A 19,572-nucleotide genomic window follows, 5' to 3' on the forward strand; every position below is an offset into this window, starting at 1 on the left:
ATCAAAAACAGGGTGGGTGGCTCAGTGGATTGAACATCGGCCTGCGAGCCAAGTGTTGCTGGTTTGATTCCCAGTCAGGGCACATGGCTGGGTTGCACATCAGGTCCCCAGTTGGGGGCGCTAGTGAGAGGCAACCACACAGTGATGTTTCTCTCCTTCTCTTTCTCCTTTCCCCTCTCTAAAAATAAATAAATAAATAAATAAACAAAACTAAATAAATAAATTATTTTTTAAAAAAGGCAGGGTGGGAGGAGAGAGGAAGGAAAGAACAAAGAAAACTAGACAAGATCACTAAAATAAAAATGAGCAAAAAGGGAAGGGACACTAATGATTCATACATTCCTAGGCAAGCCCTGTTTTTCTCTTCCTCATCTGTGAAAATAAAAGACTAATGCCTAGTGTTTCTTCCAGCTCTGATATTTGATGCTGTCCTAGGCTACAAGTCAATTCAGCTCACATCACGTTCTTCAAACATCTTGGAAAGACATCAACCAAAAGCCATATGCCACAAACACTGAATAGCCAAATGTGACCGAAGTCCGCGAGGCTAGTGGGGTGGCTCCAGGATCAGACAGTCCACCCGAGTGCAGAGATGGAAGGTTCTGTGCACACAGTAGCTGGAGCCCCTGGCTGCTAACGGGATTTCGCCTGGGAACTGCCATCATTACTGCCTCCCTCTTGAGTGGGCTGGGTTACCTTAGAAGTCCTCAGGTTGAGAAGCACCTGGTTAAGCCACAATTAGCAAAATTACATGGCCAATGAAAAGCAATACCACACTAGGAGCCAGGAAATGACTCAAGAACTTGAAATAGATGAGGAATCATCTCTATTTGCAAAAAGGACCTATTTTAGAGAGATATATAGGTATTGGAGAAATTACACACCTGAGTACAGGACAGCAGCAAGGTGACCAACACTTGACCACAGCTTTTACCCCGAGAGGGATTCGGAGAAAGGGAGCATGATGCAAATCCACAGCAGCAGTCAGGGCACACCCAGGACTGAGGAGTCACCAGGATGACTAGCATCTAGGCAGAGCCTCACCAGGTCTGCACCCTGGTGAAGTAACCTATGCTTTACCTGTCTGCTCTGCAGCTTACACCCTAGCTTCTCCTGCCCTTGCTAACTAACCTGGATGCTAATGTGTTCATTTGCAGGGGAAGGCAGATCTGAAGGGGAACAGTACTGGTAATAACAGTAATCATGGATAATGTTATTTAGATACTGGCCAGACATTAATTACACTAGGTGCTTTCTATAGATACAGCATTTCAAATCTCCCCATTTTACAGAAGAGCTTCTGTGACATGCATGAGAGCAGATCATTCAGCTGCTCATCGGGCCATGATTCAGACCCAGATCCATTTTTATTCCAAAGCTTATAATCTTTGCACATTGTGCTCTGTATCTACTCAGAATACTAAGCTACAGCTCAGAGGCCCCCGAAATACAGAACTGGAAAAAGACATGAAATTGTTCCAACCAGTTTCGGGATGTTTCTACCTAGATATTTGGACCAGCCTTTAAAATCCAAGCCCTGGAGCCTTCCCCTACTACTGGGGCTTACAGCCTAGCCTGCATCTTTTACTGCACATTACAGTTATGATTTATCTTTACAGATACATAATTATGTAGTCTAATTTGTCTTCAGACCCTGGCTGGTTTGGCTCAGTGGATTGAGCGTCGGCCTGCGAGCTAAGTGTCGCTGGTTCGATCTTCCAGTCAGGGTACATCAGAGAAGGAAAACTCTGATTCCAAAAAACCTCCGCTGCCTTGCGGCATACCTCTTCAGGGGAAAGGCTAAGGGAGTAAACCCCGACAGAAAATCCGGAGCCGGAGTCCCTAAGGCGGTTTGACGTTGTAGTCAACACCGGCAACTCCTGCGGCGCACCTGAAGCCAAGCTGTATTGACTCCGTCTTTCCCTTGGACCCTTCAGCTGCGAAGAGAGGGGGGGTCTGCTGCATGGGCAACAGCAGACCCTCCATATCACCCCGCCCAGGCTCTGTAGCTTCAGCTTCACTGGAGAGGACACTCCAGCGTCATCGCAAGATGTCGATTCAACACGGGAGGAGACAGGTACCGTGTCACTCCCGAGTCGGACTGCACAGCCATTCTCGGTGGTGCAGATAGACTCTTAAGAAGCTACACCATCGTCTCTCGAGACGGACGGCTGCCGACGCAATTTGTCTTCATTACCTTTAAAGGCATTTCAGACCTAGTTCTCACATTCTGAGACCCTATTTGGTTCCGGTTATATCCCATGCACTGGGTTCTATAATTGAATCTAATGACTGGTCAATGAAACATACAACAAAAGAAAATCTATTTAAAGGGCAAAAGATCATAAGCAATAAAGTACCTTATAATAAACCACTCCATCCCATTTTTAGGGAGGGGATTCTTAAAGAATATAGCAGAAGCTGATGAGGCACAATGTTTGAAATCAGATCCAGGATTGTGAGAAAAGCAGCATTAACACTGATAATGTCAGAAAAAAGATCATGCAGAAACAAATGGAAGAATTCTAAAACACCATAATCTGACTTAACCAACTACACATCCCAGAGAAAACCATACAGCATGTGCTTAAAGGAAAAGGATTTACGACAATGTAAATTTGTTTGCCTTAGATAAATTATGAGTGACAAGAACTTGTTGATAAATCAGCAAAAGGAATTGTCTTGGTCCAGTGAGTTTAAGGGTAACTAACAGGGTAAAGTTATGGAAAGCCGTATTTGGAAAATCATTTCTCAAAATAGAAAATAAAAAAACCCAGCTTGAAACTGGAATTTCATCCCAAGAGCAGAGGTATATTGTATTCTAGCAGCGTTTGGGACTATGTGTCCTCCCGGGAGAAATTCTAGAATAATTCTCAAGCTTTTGATCACAAGACACCTTTACCCACTTAAAATCACAGGCCCTCACACGTCTTTTAATGGAGTTACATCTACTTAAAGTTTATGTTAGCAATTAAAACAATTTTAAATATTGGTAAATTCATTTTTAAAAATGAACCCACTGTCAAAATTTAAAACATTTTAGCCTTGGCTGGTGTGACTCAGTGGATTAAGAGCTGGTCTGCAAACCAAAGGGTCACCAGTTTGATTCCCAGTCAGGGCACATGCCTGGGTTGTGGGCCAGGTTCCCAACTGACACACGAGAAGCAACCACACATCGATGTTTCTCTCCCTCTCTTTCTCCCTCTCTCCCCTTCTCTCTAAAAATAAATAAAGTATTAAAAAATAAATCTTAATTTAAAAAAACCTATTTCCTCAAACAAAAGTGTAATGATTTTTGTAAACCTCTTTAATGTCTAGCTTAATGGAAGACACCTGGACCTGTCTATTTCTGCATTCAATCTGCTGACAGGTTTTTTTGGCTGAAGTACATTAAGAAAATCTGGCTTCACACAGCTAATGTAGATAGAAAAGTTAGACATATTTTAAAATAACCTTTTCAGATAATTTGACATTCTTTAATACAACACCAAAACTCAACAAATGGTAGTTTCTTAAAGGTTAGCTGCAACATATAATCCAAAATCATAGCAGTGAACTCTGTTACACTAAAATCCATAGGTCTGTTTTCCACTTTGAATAGATCTTTCACCCACACATGATTTTTTTAGCACCATATGCATTTGGCCATTCAGAAAATATTAGTTCACTGAGCTATACAGATCTTCCAAATGTTGAAACCTTTTGTCATGCAATTATAAAACAAAAATCCTATTGACATCATCAGAAAAGTCTCCAGGGTAGGAGCTGTGAAGCTCAAATGGCTAATACAAGTTATCCAAGACACTTAATTTCCACTTTAGAAACTTATTTTAATTACTGTTGATAAGTACTGTCAGTTATTTTCCCAAAATGATAGGCTCACTCTATTCATTCCCCCCCCCCTTTTTTTTTATTGTTGTTCTATTACAGTTGTCCCATCTTTCCCCCATTGCTCTCCCTTGCCCTGCCCACCTCACTTCTCCCACAGTCAGTACCCGCCCTGTTGTCCATGTCCATGGGTCATTTACAGTATTCCTTCACTTATCACAGGTATTACCTTGTAGACCCCCCTGCAATAGGTGAAAATCCGCAAAGTAGGAACCTTACATTTATTTTAGTATATATATTTTAAGGCTTTATAAACCCTTCCCACACACTATAAACCGTTCCCAGTCCCTTATTAACCTTTCCCACTCCCTTATTAACCTTTCCACACTTATAAACACTACTTATGTTCTCAAACATATTCTACACTCTTTAACCTATTAAACTTTAACAACATACATATACAGTACCGCAAAATTCCACGATATAGCGAAAAATCCGCAATAATTAAATATGGTATTTTTAAAAATCCCGCAATACAGTGAGGTTGTGATAAGTGAACCACAATATAGATAGGGACTACTGTACATTCGTTCCGTGACTAGACCCTTCCCCTTCTTTCTCTCCTTCTCCCCCGCCCCCTCCTGTCTGGTCACTGTCAGTCTGTTCCTTGTTTCCATGCCTCTGGTTCTATTTTGCTTATTTGTTTTGTTCATTAGGTGCTTGTATTGCGTGAGATCATATGGTATTTTTCTTTTGCTTTCTGGCTTATTTCACTAAGCATAACACTCTCCAGTTCTATCTATATTGTCGCAAATAGGAGGAGTTCCTTCCATCATGTAAATGTACCACCGTTTTTTGATCCACTCATCTACAGATGGGCAGTTAGGCTGTTTCCAGCACTTGGCTATTGTCAATACTGCTGCTGTGAACATAGAGGTGCATAGGTTCTTCTGAATTGGTGTTTCAGGATTCTGTGGGTGTAATCCTAGCAGTGAAGTTGCTGGATCAAAAGGCAGTTCCATTTTTAGTCTTTTGAGGAAATTCCATACTGGCTGCACCATCTGCATTCCCACCAACAGTGCACCAGGGTTCTCTTTTCTCCACATCCTCGCCAGCACTTGCTGTTTGTTGATTTGTTGATGATGGCCATTCTGACTGGCGTGAGGTGGTATCTCATTGTGGTTTTAATTGCACCTATCTGATGGCTAGTGATGTTGAGCATCCTTTCATATGCATATGGACCCTTTGTATGTCCTCCTTGGAGAAGTGCCTGTTCAGGTCCTTAGCCCATTTTTTAATTGGATTGTCTGTCTTCTTGGTATTGAGTCAAATAAGTTCTTTATCTATTTGGGACATCAAACCCTTGTCTGAGGTATTGACAAATATGTTTTCCCATATGGTTGTATCCCTTTTCATCTTGCTGATGTTTTCTTTAGCAGAGCAGAAACTTTTTAGTTTGATATAGTCCCATTTGTTTATGCTTTCATTTCTCTTGCCTTAGGAGATATATCAGTGAAAATATTGCTACATGGGCTATCTGAGATTTTACTATGTTTTCCTTTAGGACTTTTATGGTGTCATGGCTTACATTTAAGACTCCTATCCATCTTTAGTTTATTCTAGTGTATGGTATTAAGTTGGTGGTCTAGTTTGTTTTGCATGTCTGTCCAGTTCTCCCAGCATCATTTGTTGAAGAGGTTATTTTCACTCCATTTTATGCTCCTTCCCCCTTTGTCAAATATTAATTGACTGTATAGACCTGTGTTTATTTCTAGGCCCTCTATTGTGTTCCATTGACCTGTATGTCTGTTCTTATGCCAATACCAGACTGTTTTGTTTACCATGGCCTTGTAGTATAGTTTGATATCAGGTATTGTGATTCCTCCTTCTTCTTCTTTCTCAAGATTGCTGAGGCTATTTGGGGTTGTTTGGTTCCATATAAATTTTTGAAGTATTTGTTCCAGGTCTGTGAAATATATCATTGGTATTTTAATAGGGATTGCATTGAATCTATACATTGCTTTGGGTAGTATGGACATTTTAATAATGTTGATTCTTCCCATCCATGAACATGGTGTTTGCTTTCATTTATTTGTATCTTCCTTAATTTCTTTCTTCAGTGTTATGTAGTTCTTCGAGTCCTTGGTTAAGTTTATTCCTAAGTACTTTATTTTTCTTGTTGCTATAGTAAATGGGAGTTTTTGTTTGTTTCTATCTCTGATATTTCATTGTTGGTGTACAGAAATGCCTTCGATTTCTGAATATTGACTTTGCACCCTGCTATTTTGCCAAATTCAATTATATGTTGAGTAGTTTTTTTGGTGGAGACTGTAGGGTTTTCTGAGTACACTATCATGTCATCTGCAAATAATGACACTTTTACTTCCTCCTTTCCAATTTGGATGACTTTATTTCTTTTCTTTTCTCATTGCTGTGGCTAGAACTTCCAAAACTGTGTTGAATAGAAGTGGAGAGAGTGGACATTCTTGTCTTCTTCCTGATCTTAGGGGGAAAGCTTTTAGTTTTTGCCCATTGAGTATGATGTTGGTTGTAGGTTTCTTGTATATGGCCTTTATTATGCTCTCTCTGTTCCCAGTTTGCTGAGTATTTTTATCATAAATGGGTACTGAACTTTATCAAAGAGCTTTTTCAGCATCTATTGATATGATCATGTAGTTTCTGTCTTTCATTTTATTTATGTGATGTATTATGTTTATTGGTTTGCAAATATTATTCCAACCTTACATCCCTGGGATGAATCCCACTTGATCATGGTGTATGATCTTTTTAATGTATTGCTGGATCCTGTTTGCCAATATTTTGTTGAGGATTTTAGCATCTATGTCCATCAGCAATATTGGCCTATAGTTCTCTTTGTTGTGTCTTTACCTGGTTTTGGAATCAAGATAACACTGACTTCATAGAAGAAGAGTTTGGGAGTCATCCTGCCTCTTGGATTTTTGGAATAGTTTGAGAAGGATAGGAGTTAGTTTCTTCCTAAGGTTTTATAAAATTCACCTTATAAGCCATCCAGCCTAGGGCTTTTGTGTGCTGGGAGTTTTTTGATTACTGCTTCAGTTTCACTAGTTGTTTTCAGTTTATTCAGGTGTTCTGCTGCTTCTTGATTCAGTTCTGGAAGATTATATGTTTCCAGAAATTTGTCCATTTCACCCAGGTTGTCAAATTTCTTGTTATATAGTTGTTCATAGTAATTTCTTACAATTCTTTGTATGTCTGTGGTATCGGTTGTGATTTCTCCTCTTTTGTTTCTGATTTATTTGGGTCCTCTCTTTTTTTCTTGGTGAGTCTGGTTAAAGGCTTGTCGATTCTGTTTATATTTTCAATGTAGCAGCTCCTGGTTTTATTGATCCTTTGAATTGTTTTTTTTTTAGTGTCTATGTCATTTAGTTCTGCTCTGATCTTGATTATTTCTTTATTTGTACTTGCTCTGGGCTTTGTTTGTTGTTGTTCCTCTAGTTCTTGTAGATGTAGGGTTAAGCTCTTTATTTGAGATTCTTCTATACTTTTTCGGTAGGCCTGTATTGCTGTGAACTTCCCCACATGACTGCCTTTGCTGTGTCCCATAGGTTGTAGGAGGTTGTGTGTTCATTTTCATTTGTTTCCAGAAACTTTTTCATTTCTTTCTTAATGTCATTGTTAACCCATTCATTATTTATTAGCATGTTACGCAGTCTCCATGAATTTGAATGTTTTAGAGTTTTTTTCTTGTGGTTGGTTTCTAATTTCAAGCCATTGTGATCTGAGAAGATGCTTGATGTAATTTCAATTTTCTTGAATTTGTCGAGGCTTGTTTTGTGTCATACCATATGGTCTATCTTTAAAAATATCTGTGTGCATTTTAAAAGAATGTATATTTTGCTTCTTTGGCATGAAAGGTTCTGCATATATCAATTAAGTCCATTTGATCTAGAATGTTGTTCAGTGTCTCCATATTCTTGGTGTTTCTTTGCTTGGAAGATCTGTCCATTGTTTACAATGGGGTGTTAATGTCCCCCTACTATTAGTGTGTTGCTGTCAATATCCTTGAAGTCCTCCAAAATTTTCCTTATGTATTTGGGTGCTCCTATGTTGGGTGCATATATGTTTACAAGGGTTATAGCTTCTTGATGGATTGTTCCCTTAACTATTATGAAATGTCCTTTTTGTCTCTTTCTATGGCCTTTGCTGTGAAATCTATTTTGTCTGATATTAAGTATTGCTACCCCAGCTTTATTTTCATGTCCATTTGTTTGGAATATTTTTTCCATCCCTTCACTTTCAGTCTGTGTAGATCTTTTGTTCTGAGGTGGGTCTCTTGTTGACAGCATATATGTGGGTCATGCTTTCTAATCCTTTCAGCTACCCTATGTCTTTTGATTGCTGCATTGAATCCATTTACACTTAAAGTTATTACTGCTAGGTACGTATTCATTGTCATTTTTGTACCTGTGTTTCTCTATTTCTCTCTGTTTCTTCATCTTCTTAAAGAAGACCCTTTAGCATCTCTTGCAATGCTGGTTTGTTGGAATTGTACTTTTAGCTTTCCATTGTCAGGGAAACTCCTTATTGCACCTTCCATTTTGAATGACAGCCATGCTGGGTAGAGTAATCTTGGTTGGAGGCCTTTGTTTTTCATTGCTTGGAATATTTTTTGCCATTCCCTTTTGGCTTGTAGTGTTTCTGCTGAGAAATCTGATGTTAAGCGTTAATCAGAGATTCCTTGTATGTGATTAGCTGTTTCCTCTTGCTGCTTTTAGGATTCTCTGTCTTTGAGTATTGCCATTTTAATTAATGATGTGTCTTGGAGTGGGCCTGTTTGGGTTCATATTGATTGGGACCCTCTGTGCTTTCTGGACTCGCATGACTTTTTCTCTCATCAAGATAGAGTAGTTTTCTGTCATTAAGTTTTCAAACAAGTTTTCTATCCCTTGCTCCTCTTCTTCTCCTTCTAGTAGTCCTATGCTATGGATATTATTACATTTCATGTGGTCCTGCAGCTCTCTTAAAACCTCTTTTTTTTTAGTCTTTTTACGTTGTGTGGGAATTTTTTTCTACGTTGTCTTCCAGCTCACTGATCTGATCTTCTGCTTCATCAAGCCTGCTTTGGATTCCTTCTGCTGTGTTCTTCAATTCAGAAACTATATTCTTCATTTTCTCCTGGCTCTTTTTGATAGGTCCTATGTCCTTTTTAATGCTGGTATAGTTCTCAGTAAGTTCCTTGCAGCTTTCCTAGAGTCCTTCATAGGTCCCCTGGAGTTCTTTGTAGTTTTCTTTGAGCTCCCTGAGCTCATTGAGCTTCCCTATAATTATTTCGAATCCTATGTCCGACCATTTGCTTACCCCTATTTCTTTTAGCACTCTTTCTGGGGATTCCTCCTGTCCTTTTGATGGTGGGTTCTTTGTCTCCCCATTTTTGTGACCCTTCTTGTTTGTTTCTGCTTTTTAGATTGATCTTTTTTGACTTCCTGTCTTTGTGTTGTGACCTTCTGTGGTAGGAGACCTGTGGGATTCAGTCGTGCAGTCTCTTTGATCTCCTATCTTGAGGCCCTTGGGATGCCCTTTATACTATTTATATTGGCTGTCTGGTTGTACTTGGGTTTTGGTGGTTGTTGTTTTGCTCTTTGGTGGGTCCTTCCTCCAGCTAGCTGACTGAGAGTCACGCATCCCACCACGTCTTGTATACTGCTGTAGAAGTGCACTTTCTTTATTTCCTGGATCTGCCCCTGGTGGCATCAGATCATGTCCCAGTCTGGACCTAGGCTGCCTGTTTGAGACTAATAGAGATCTACTGCCTTTGTCTCCTTCAGTTAATCTATTGTTTCTGTGATCAGCCATAAAGTTTAAGCACTGAGGGCAGGACAGTTTTAATTCCTGTGGACGGGGCTATTGCTTTCCTTTAGGCTGACGCCACTTGGAGGGGAGTGGTCTGCCTGCAGTACAGGGAATGAATCAGCACTGGGACCCAGTTGGCTGCTCCCTCAGTTCTCTCCCCAAATTCTTAAGCGTCTCTAGTCCACTCTGCCTTCCCTCTGCTGGAGCCCAGGGTAAGTGGGTGCCAGTATATTTTATACATGGTCCCTTTAAGAGCTCTTTGTCTCCAGACGTTTCTCTCAGGTCAGCAAAAAATCCTGAGGCTTTTTGCTTTTCACAGCTGGATGCTATTTTACTTTCTGCTCTGTTGCTGTAGACTGGGAAGCCCAATGGGGGTTTAGACCCTGCCCTTCTCAGGGGGAACCCCTGGCTGCTGAGCTGTTTCTCAGTCCCTTCAGCTGCCACCTGTGGGAGCCCAGTCAGCCCTCTCACATCTCCGCACCTCCTACCAGTCACATTGTGAGGAAGCGGCCTTTTCTGTGGTTATAAGTTTCTTTCCAGCTAGCGTTCAGTTGGTTATTCTGGATGATTTCTCCACAATTAAGTTGCAATTCCAGACTGGTCCTGGGAGGAGGTTAGTATAGCCTCCACTTACTCCTCCGCCATCTTGGATGTCCCTCTATTAATTTTTAAGGAAACGTACACCTCCAGCAGAATTGCACGAGTATGTCCCCTGAAATAATGTTGTGCTTCAGAACGATGGGCCAGTCTGCGTCTGTTCTCAGTGCCAGTGGTGGAAGGAGAACAAGGTACCTGCATTTGTGCCAAGGTGACAACAGTTTTGTTCACAATGCTTTTATCCCCATTAACACAAATACTGACAAAGCGAAAAGGGAAAATAATGTAATATTATTACAAATATAACATGGACTTTGTGGATCCCTGAGAAGGTCTCAGGGAGAGGTCTACGAACCACACTTGGATCACCACTGCTCCAGAGTGACACCCAGTATAAGTGCTATGAGTATAGCACTTATACAATGAAAATCAAACTTCCAATTTAAGTAATTCACTCAGTATTAGATTCTTTAAATCTATAAACCTGATGGACTTGACAAATTCCACTGTCACTCTGGCCCCCTAGAGACCATGATACTCTCAGGTTTCTGGTAGGGCCAACACACTGGCCTACTTACCCCAGGTGGCAGCAGGACACTCCGCACACAGCCCTCCCCTTGGCCACCCTCTGCCAGCGGTGGGTCTGGGCGCAGTCGAGGCTCCTGGCTGCTTCCCTCAGGCACCTGAATGGTCACATACTGGGCCAGGCTCTGCACACAGCTGTCACAGCGCTCCAGTGCCTGCTGCTTGGACTCTCCACTAAACTGTACCCGGAACATGCGACTCTTGTCCTGTTTGACAAATCAAAAGTTATTCTAAGAGAACCTTGTCATATCACTTTACTTTTATTTATTGCAAGGTCTAGTGAGTGCTTCCCTTTGCTTGGAGGGAAAGAGGCAAGGAATAAAGGAGCATTTACCCTAGACTGTTGATGTGGGTATAGACAAGCTAGTAACACTGGGGAACACAATTTTCATTGAGTTAGATCTTACACTAGTTTTTAACTAACTTTTGGCATCTGAATCCAAAAATGACCCCAGTTTTTCTCTATCACGTCAACTTTTTAAGGTACAGGATACCCTCCCTTTGTCCCAAAAATCATACAAAATATACATACAAAGGAAGATAAAAAAATACCTGAATGTACTGTTTACTTATTTTATTCATATAAAGGCTATATATTGTTACTGAAGGTCAAATTATGTACAAGTAGTAAAGTTCTGCTACCAAACATACATATTAAGGTATTTTATCTTTCCAAATGACAGGCTAGGAAATGCCAAAATGAGGTACTTGAAACTGTCTGCTTCAGTTAGCAAAGCTTTAACAAATTGCTTCATGAGACCCAGTTTTATGTGAGAGGTAGAAATATATCATTCTTTCTGTCAACAAGTAGCTCATGTAGAATGTTTGGATCACCAGGTTTGAGGTCAAATCTTGGAGGCCAATTTGACTCCACCTGGTGTTTCTCACAAGCTCTGCTCTCCTACATACACAAAAAACAGGGATAGTTGGTGTATCCGTGTTGCTGACCAAGAAGGAAGCAGGCCATTTTAAGGTCAACACAGATGATCCAGTTGTGCTTGTGATATTGCAACGGATCAGAGACTGTCTTTATGTCTTCATATTCTTCACGAAAACAAACTGAATGGCCAATTGGGGCTGCACCAAATAAATTGCCATTGTGGAGGAGGGCACACTTCAAGCTCCACTTTGAGCCATTCAGTTGTGTTATAGATTGGAATTCCCAATTCCTCCATTAAACCGTGTACGTTGTGGCAATACATAAAGCAACCGTCACTTCAAAAAGTACTGCAGAAATGCACTTTCTCTTGATTGAAAGTAGGATACCTTCACTCCTTTTTTTAAGCAAGTTTTTCTCATGCAGTCTTGATGCTAGGAGTCCTGAAGCCTTTTTGGATAGTCCCAAATCTTGTGCCAAGTCATTCAACTCTTGCTGATCAAATCCCTTACAAACTGAGTCATCTTCAATTTCAAAATCTTCATTATTGCTGTCACTTAGTTCTTCACCATACTCCTGTTTTTCAAAAGAGGTAGTTCAGTGAAAACTGGCACTGGGATTTCAGCTGAATGAGGCACTGGGTATATAGCTGATGGTAGACTAGGATACTCTACATTTATTATTCTTGTTGTATCCTGATGTTTTCACTATACAAAAGTAACAGTCACTTGAATGATCTCTGGGCTCTTGCCAAACCATAGGTATACCAAATGGCAATTTATCACGTGTTCCCTTTGTCCACATCCTTAAACTCTTGACACACTGCTTGAACACCTTGTGAGGGGCCTAAGACTTATCTTGATCACCAAGTTCTACTTTAAAATATGCAAAATAGGCTTGCCTGATAAATGTGCTGATGTTTGTCCTTTGATGGAATGATCAGGGTTGTTTAGGCACTTACGATGAGAAATAGCAGAGGCAGACATGATCTGAAGGAAAGGAAATAAGTGCGTATGTAAATAAAAAAATAAATTCTGCTAACTCCTTGCATACAGACAAGAACTCGGACTACACTTCGGAATACGATTCACTATATAGAGCGGCACACAACCTCTCACCACACTGTCTCCTGTGTAACTGAATAGCCTAGACAAGTATGAAACTGTCCCTGGTCTCCAAGGTCATCCCCCGCCCCTTCCCACTTGAGGGAGGTTTGCTCTCAGCCAGTAGGAGAGCACTAGTGCTTCCCTTGATTCAGACTCATCCAACCTCAAGTGGTTACACTAAGATAAGCTGTAGAGAAAAACTTGACGTGATAGAGGAAAACTAACTGCAGTTTTGAAGTCAGCATGCCTATTTATGTCTAAAACAGCTGAAAAACTCAACAGGGATTATGTTAAAATTTGATCAGCATTCTTCCCACATTGGGGAGCTGTGCCTCATACTAAATTTCATTTTCTTCAGGGAACAGATATCAGCAAACATGGAAAAGCCCCACACAGACCAGGAAGGTGACCAAACTGACTACAGTAAAAGATCAATGTTTTGTCTTCCTTTGGAATAAAGATTTCACAGTTTTTAATTCCTGAAGCAAAAAAAAAAAGAAACAAGAAACAAGGAAAGAAAGATAATACAGCATACTCCTGGCTCAACAAAAAAATTTAAACCTGAGTATATAAAAGAGCAAACCAGGTGGATGCTGAGTTAACCAAGCCAGTGAACTTGAAAAACAAGAGTGGGAAATGGGCCAGATGGGCTGATGATGCTAAAGCTAATGTGTGTCATGTTAATAATCCGTAGTGTCCTTTATCCTTAAAGAGACCAGACTAGCATACAAATCCCACAGAATCACACATTGCCTATAATTTGTTTTATGAGTTAACATCCCTTGGCAAACCAGCAAATGTGGGAGAGATGCAATTAAAAATTTTTAAAACTGGCAACTACATCAAATTTATTGGATTGTGAGTTTAAAAAAACTAAATTATAACATTAACAACAATAAACACATTATTTTAAGAGAAATGCTTTCCTCTTTTCTAATTTAAAATTATGCCTAATTTAGAGAAGTCAACTTACACAAAAGCCACTCCAAATGGGATTGTATGTATTATGTACCTTTATTCAACTTTTTCTGCAAAGAAATTCAGATGCTAACTTAGCATAGTGATAGTACTTTGCATTTATTAAATCCATAAATCACACTGTTAACTGGGAAATGCATCTAACCACAGGGAGCAAAATCCTAAGTTCCTGTAAGCAAAATTTCCTTGATCCTCCCCTTCACCATTTACACTATGTGAATGTTTAGATAAAGCCATTGGGCAAAGCCCTGCATTTAGGTTACACAGGACTCTCGGCATGGCTGAGCAGGGGTCAGAGGTCCCATTCAGAACAGACACTGTTGCCCCTTTCCTACCACTGTTGGGTTCTGTCATAGTTTAAATCACTTAATTTTTTCCTCTAAGTATAGATGTAATGTTACCATTACCCCATCCAACAATGAAAAAATATGAAAAGGAAATATTCTAATATGTTCTAAGTGACCCTTGTCGCATCACTTATTTACTGTAGGGTCTTCTACTGAGTGCTTCCCTTTACTTGGAGGGGAAGAGGTAGGGATAAAGGAGCATTTACCCTAGACTATATTAAAATATATTAGAACATATACAGGAGAAACAAGATGGCGGAGGAGTAAGTGGAAGCTACACTAACTTCCTCCTAGAACTAGTCTGGATTTACAATGTAATTTTGGAGAAATCATCTGGAATAACGAACCGAACACCAGCTGGAGAGAAGTCTTATAACCACGGAGAGACAGAAAAGGCCGCTACATCACAACGTGACCGGTAGGGAGTGCGGAGACGTGGAAGGGCTGGCTGGGCTCCCAAGGGTGGCAGCTGAAGGGGCTGAGAAACAGCTCAGCAGCCGGGGATTCCCCCTGAGAAGGGCAGGGTCTAAACCCCCAGCTGGGCTTCCCAGCCTACAGCGACAGAGTGGAAAGTAAAATAGTATCAGCTGTGAAAAGCGAAAAGCCACAGGCTTTCTTGCTAGCCGGAGAGAAACAGCAGGAGAAAAAGAGCTCTTAAGTGGATCACATACGAAAATATTTTGGCCACCACTTACCCTGGGCTCAAGCAGAGGGAAGGCAGAGAGGACTGGAGACACTTGGGGAGAATTTGGCACGGTGGCTTTGAGGGGAGAACTGGAGGAGCAGCTGACTGGGTCCCAGTGCTGACTCATCCCCAGTACTGCGGGTAGACCATTCCCCTCCAAGTGGCGTCAGCCTGAGGGGAAGCAAAAGCCCTGCCTACAGGAATTAAGCTGCCACACCCACAGTCCTTAAGCCTGACAGCTAATCACAGATTGAATAGATTAACAATCAAAGAAGACAGACAACAGCAGTAGATCCCTGGAAGTCTCCAACAGGCTGCCTAGGGCCAGACTGGTACATGATCTGACGCCACCAGAGGCAGATCCAGGAAGTGCAGATCATTCCAAGAAGCACCAACAAACAATAGGAGTCAAAAAAATGGGGAGACAGAGAAACAACCTCCCATCAAAAGGAAAGGTAGAATCCCCAGAAAGAGTGCTAAATGAAATAGAGGGGAGCGAACTATCAGATATGGAATTCAAAACATGGATTATGGAGAAGCTGAATGAGCTCAGCGGAAACTTCAAAGAACTCCAGAAAAACTACAAGGAACTCACAGAAAATTACGTGAGCATGAAAAAGGACATAGAAGCTATCAATAAGAGCCAGGAGGAAATGAAAAATACGATCTCTGAATTGAAGAACACAGTAGAAGGAATTAAAAGCAGGCTAGAGGAAGCAGAAGATCGGATCAGCGAGCTGGAGGACAACCTACACAAAAACTCCCAGACAATGCAACAAAATGAAAAAAGACTGAACAAGACTGAAGAGGTTCTAAGACAGCTGCAGGACAACATGAAACGTAATAATATCCGTATCATAGGAATTCCAGAAGGAGAAGAAGAAGAGCAAGGGATAGAAAACCTCTTTGAAAAACTAATGACAGAAAACTTTCCTAACATGACGAGAGAAAGAGTCACGCAAGTCCAGGAAGCACAGAGGGTCCCAATGAAGATGAACCCCAACAGGCCCACTTCAAGACACATCATAATTAAAATGCCAACATTCAAAGACAAAGAGAGAATCCTAAAAGCAGCAAGAGAGAAACAACTAATAACATACAAGGGAGCTCCAATAAGGCTATCATCAGATTTCTCAGCAGAAACACTACAAGCCAGAAGGGAATGGCAAAAAATATTCCAAGCAATGAAAAACAAAGGCCTACAACCAAGAATACTCTACCCAGCAAGGCTTTCATTCAAAATGGAAGGTGAAATAAGGAGTTTCCAAGACAAAAGAAGGCTAAAAGAATACATCTCCACCAAACCAGCATTGCAAGAGATGCTAAAGGGTCTGCTTTAAGAAGATGAAGAAACAGAGAGACAGAGAGGAACACGAGTACAAAGGGGGAAAATGACAATGAATAAGTACTGAAAGAAAGAAGGAACTTCTACCATTTGCAACAACATGATTGGAACTAGAGAGAATTATGCTTAGCGAAATAAGCCAGGCAACAAAAGAAAATTACCTTATGCTGTCACCTGTTACAGGAAACTAATGAACAACACAAACAAATGAGCAAAATTGAACCAGAGGTATGTAAACAAGGAATAAACTAACAGTAACAAAGGGGGAGATGGGAGGGAGAGAAGGGGTAAGAAGGGGAAGGGTCTAGTCAAAGAACATGTATGAATGACCCATGGACATGGACAACTGGGTGGGGACTGACTGTGGGGGGGGGCAGGGTGCAGGGAAGCAAGAGGGGGAAAAAAAGTGAGACAACTGTAGTGGAAAAACAAACAAACAGAAAATTTTTTAGTGGGGGGGGAATAAAAATATAAAGAATAGAAATGCAAGTTCAGTGAATATTAGAAGGACAAGGATTTTCCTTCCGATAAGACAGTCCTACAGATTTAGAGACTTGTATGTGGGTTATGTTACATAAATTAACATGTGTTTTCTGTTTTCAAAGGGCATAAGCCTACAATCTCATTACCTGAGTGATTATCTGTATGCATAGGCCTCACTTAATCCTGTCTGCATTGCTGCCTCCTGAGACTCAATGGTTTGGCTGAACTAAGTGGCTGGGTTGGTGAAGAACGGGGTGGTCTGTGGGCTTCACTTTAAAACTGGTTTCTCTTTTCTATCCTAATGGCTTGGACAGAAAAAGCCCAGAGGCCTGAGATGGGGGAAACCTAAAATATTTCCCTCAGTCCAAAATAAGTATAATGGGCAAAAGGGTTTTGGACAGGTGAGATGTACCTGGCACACCTTCCTCCAAAGAAGCCCTTCTTTTCCCTAATGTGGGACATTGAAAAATTAATACCTGTCTTTTGTCATCTAGTGGTTACGGATTAAATGATGTCCTTTAACCCTGTTGCCCCCAGAATACAACAAGGATGCCAGCCTGTCAAACCAAGCATGCCGTTGTCCAGAGACATCCAACCAACCTGGAGTCTGCACGATCCTTCCCCTTGTGGGAAGGCCACCCTCCCCTCCACATCCCCACTCTTATTAGGGATTTCTTGACCCACGGGTAGGTAGGACGACGACCATGTCCAGCTTGAAGCAGCTAGAGGAGCTCAAGACCTTCATCCATTGTCCTTTATAAGATTGTAAAGGGTCTTAAGTCTGAGAGGGAGGAATTGTTATTTTTTATTGTTAAAATATTTAACTAATTAATTAATTAATTTTAAAAAAAGAAGAAGAAGAATATATGAAAGGGTGAGGCGGGAGAGCTTGTATGTACGACCCATGGGCATGGACTTGGAGAGGGGATTGTTGGGGAAGGGGGGTGCTGGGCGGAGGGGAGCAAAGGGGAAAAAAAATTGGAACTATTGTAACAATATAATCAATAAAATATACTTAAAAAAAAAAAAAAAAAAGAACATATACACATACTCGTACATGACTATATTATAGTTATATATCATATATAATATATAGGCTACACATTTTACACTACTCTTTTGTAACCTAATTTTTTAATTCACAATAAGTATAAAAATAGAAGTATACTTCATTACTTTTAATGGCTAAAAAGTATTTTAACTGTCCCCCTATTGACGAATACTCATTTCCAGCCTTTTTTCTTATAAACCACAAGCTCTGAGAAGCACTCTTGTACGCATGCGTTTGTACATAAACACCTGCGGAAAGGGTCTGTGGGTTTTGCTACCCTGTGCCAAACCGCCTGGGGCAGGACAGCACCAGTCACCCCCAAGGGACCATGTGCCCATTTCCCTGCACCTGCCAACACGAGATTATATTATTATTATTTTTAACCTTCTAGGATGACATAGATTTTTATCCTAGAATTTCATTTCTTTGATTACAAGTGAGAGAGAATACTCTTCCCCCACTTATAATCATTGTGTCTTTTCTTTTGTCAGTGTCTGCTCACTTCCTCGGGCACTTTTCTTGGATGAATAATCCTCAAATTATCAAGAGTCATTGAAAGATAACTTTCCCTGAGGAAGGGGAAAGACCTGATAAAAAAACTACACATTCAGTTTTGGGTAATACTACAAATCATCTTTTGTGAAATCGAGCTGAATTCTTGCTTACAATTAATTAGCTGTTTCCAGCTCACTCTGGTTTAGTCTCTATATGAAGACATCTGTATGAAGTAACATAATATTAGCAATTTCTATTATGATTCTGTCATTGCATAACCTTCTGAGCAGCAATGACATTAAAAATTATACCTCATAAGTTTTTCATAGCTAGATGAAAAACTATGTAAGAAACAGACAAAATCTCAGACCAACTGTATAAGTCTAGCAGTGTCAACATGTGAGTGTACATAAGAATGAGTTTGGATAGTTAGGATTTCTCTGGAACGTAGTTCCAGGAAGTGACAGGGGAGGTTGTATGTCTGATAGTTGACTGAAACCTTATTCCACTTTTCCTTCTGTAAAATTCTCAGGTAGAATTTGAGCTTATTACCTGTAGCCATAAATACCACTTCAATGCCTGACGGCCCAAGATAAACCAAGGTACATCAGGAGAAATCTGAAGACAAGTGACATCTCCACCCCACATCCTCAATACAATGAGGTAGTACTATGGAAGACCTGCTACTGGGTTAACAAAGAGGATTCCTAGGTTAAAAATCTTGATGAAATTTATTTTTATGCCATAATTAAGTCAAAAAAGACTTTTTAACTCACTTGCTGTGAAATGGAAATCTTTTTAAGTATATACTAACAGTCGTGAACTGTCCCCAAAATATAGTCTTAGTTTCTTTCATCTAAGGAGATTAGCTCAAAATTACTATGTTAAGTGGTACATTACATGATCAATTATTATTATCTTACTGTTAGGGATAAAGAAGCAAGTCAGTGACTCTCAAACCAGTAGCAGATAATTAACAGATGAATCATGGAAAAGGGGCGAGGAAATGACATTCTGCAGCTCCTCACACATATCTCTGGGATCAAAAGGAGGAAGATTGTTGTTACCAAACAGAGAAATGGGAAGATGTAGCTAGATAACTTTGCAAATAAGTTGGAGATAGACCTATAACTAGATTACCCTTACTTAATCACACCTTGAATTAAGTAGTTAATCGCATCAGATTGTGAACCCAGATTAACCAGTAATGGAGAAACTGGGGAGAAGGAGAGAGGAGGAGGAGCTAATTGCCTTAGGGAGAGGGAGCTAATCACATTAGTATAAATCCAGTTTTCTTTGTCTACTTCATGCACACAAGCTCCTGGCTGGCAGTGCGCCGGACTCCGCAGACTTGTGAATAAAT

The 19,572-nt window shown here is 40.5% G+C and overlaps 1 protein-coding gene across 2 annotated transcripts in view; it reads right to left on the reverse strand.

Annotated features, from left to right (window-relative positions):
• The window catches only part of REC114 (REC114 meiotic recombination protein), a 146,507-nt gene that overhangs the window by 3,864 nt on the left and 123,071 nt on the right, over positions 1-19,572 (reverse strand). For both annotated transcript variants that reach the window (XM_090270038.1, XM_090270037.1), the window contains one exon: positions 10,836-11,048. In XM_090270038.1, the coding sequence (XP_090126164.1) occupies positions 10,836-11,048 (213 nt within the window). The remainder of the gene's footprint in view (positions 1-10,835; positions 11,049-19,572) is intronic.

This window comes from Furipterus horrens, unplaced genomic scaffold (assembly GCF_987537825.1).
Source record: "Furipterus horrens unplaced genomic scaffold, mFurHor1.1.pri manual_scaffold_3, whole genome shotgun sequence".
NCBI classification, from domain to species: domain Eukaryota; kingdom Metazoa; phylum Chordata; class Mammalia; order Chiroptera; family Furipteridae; genus Furipterus; species Furipterus horrens.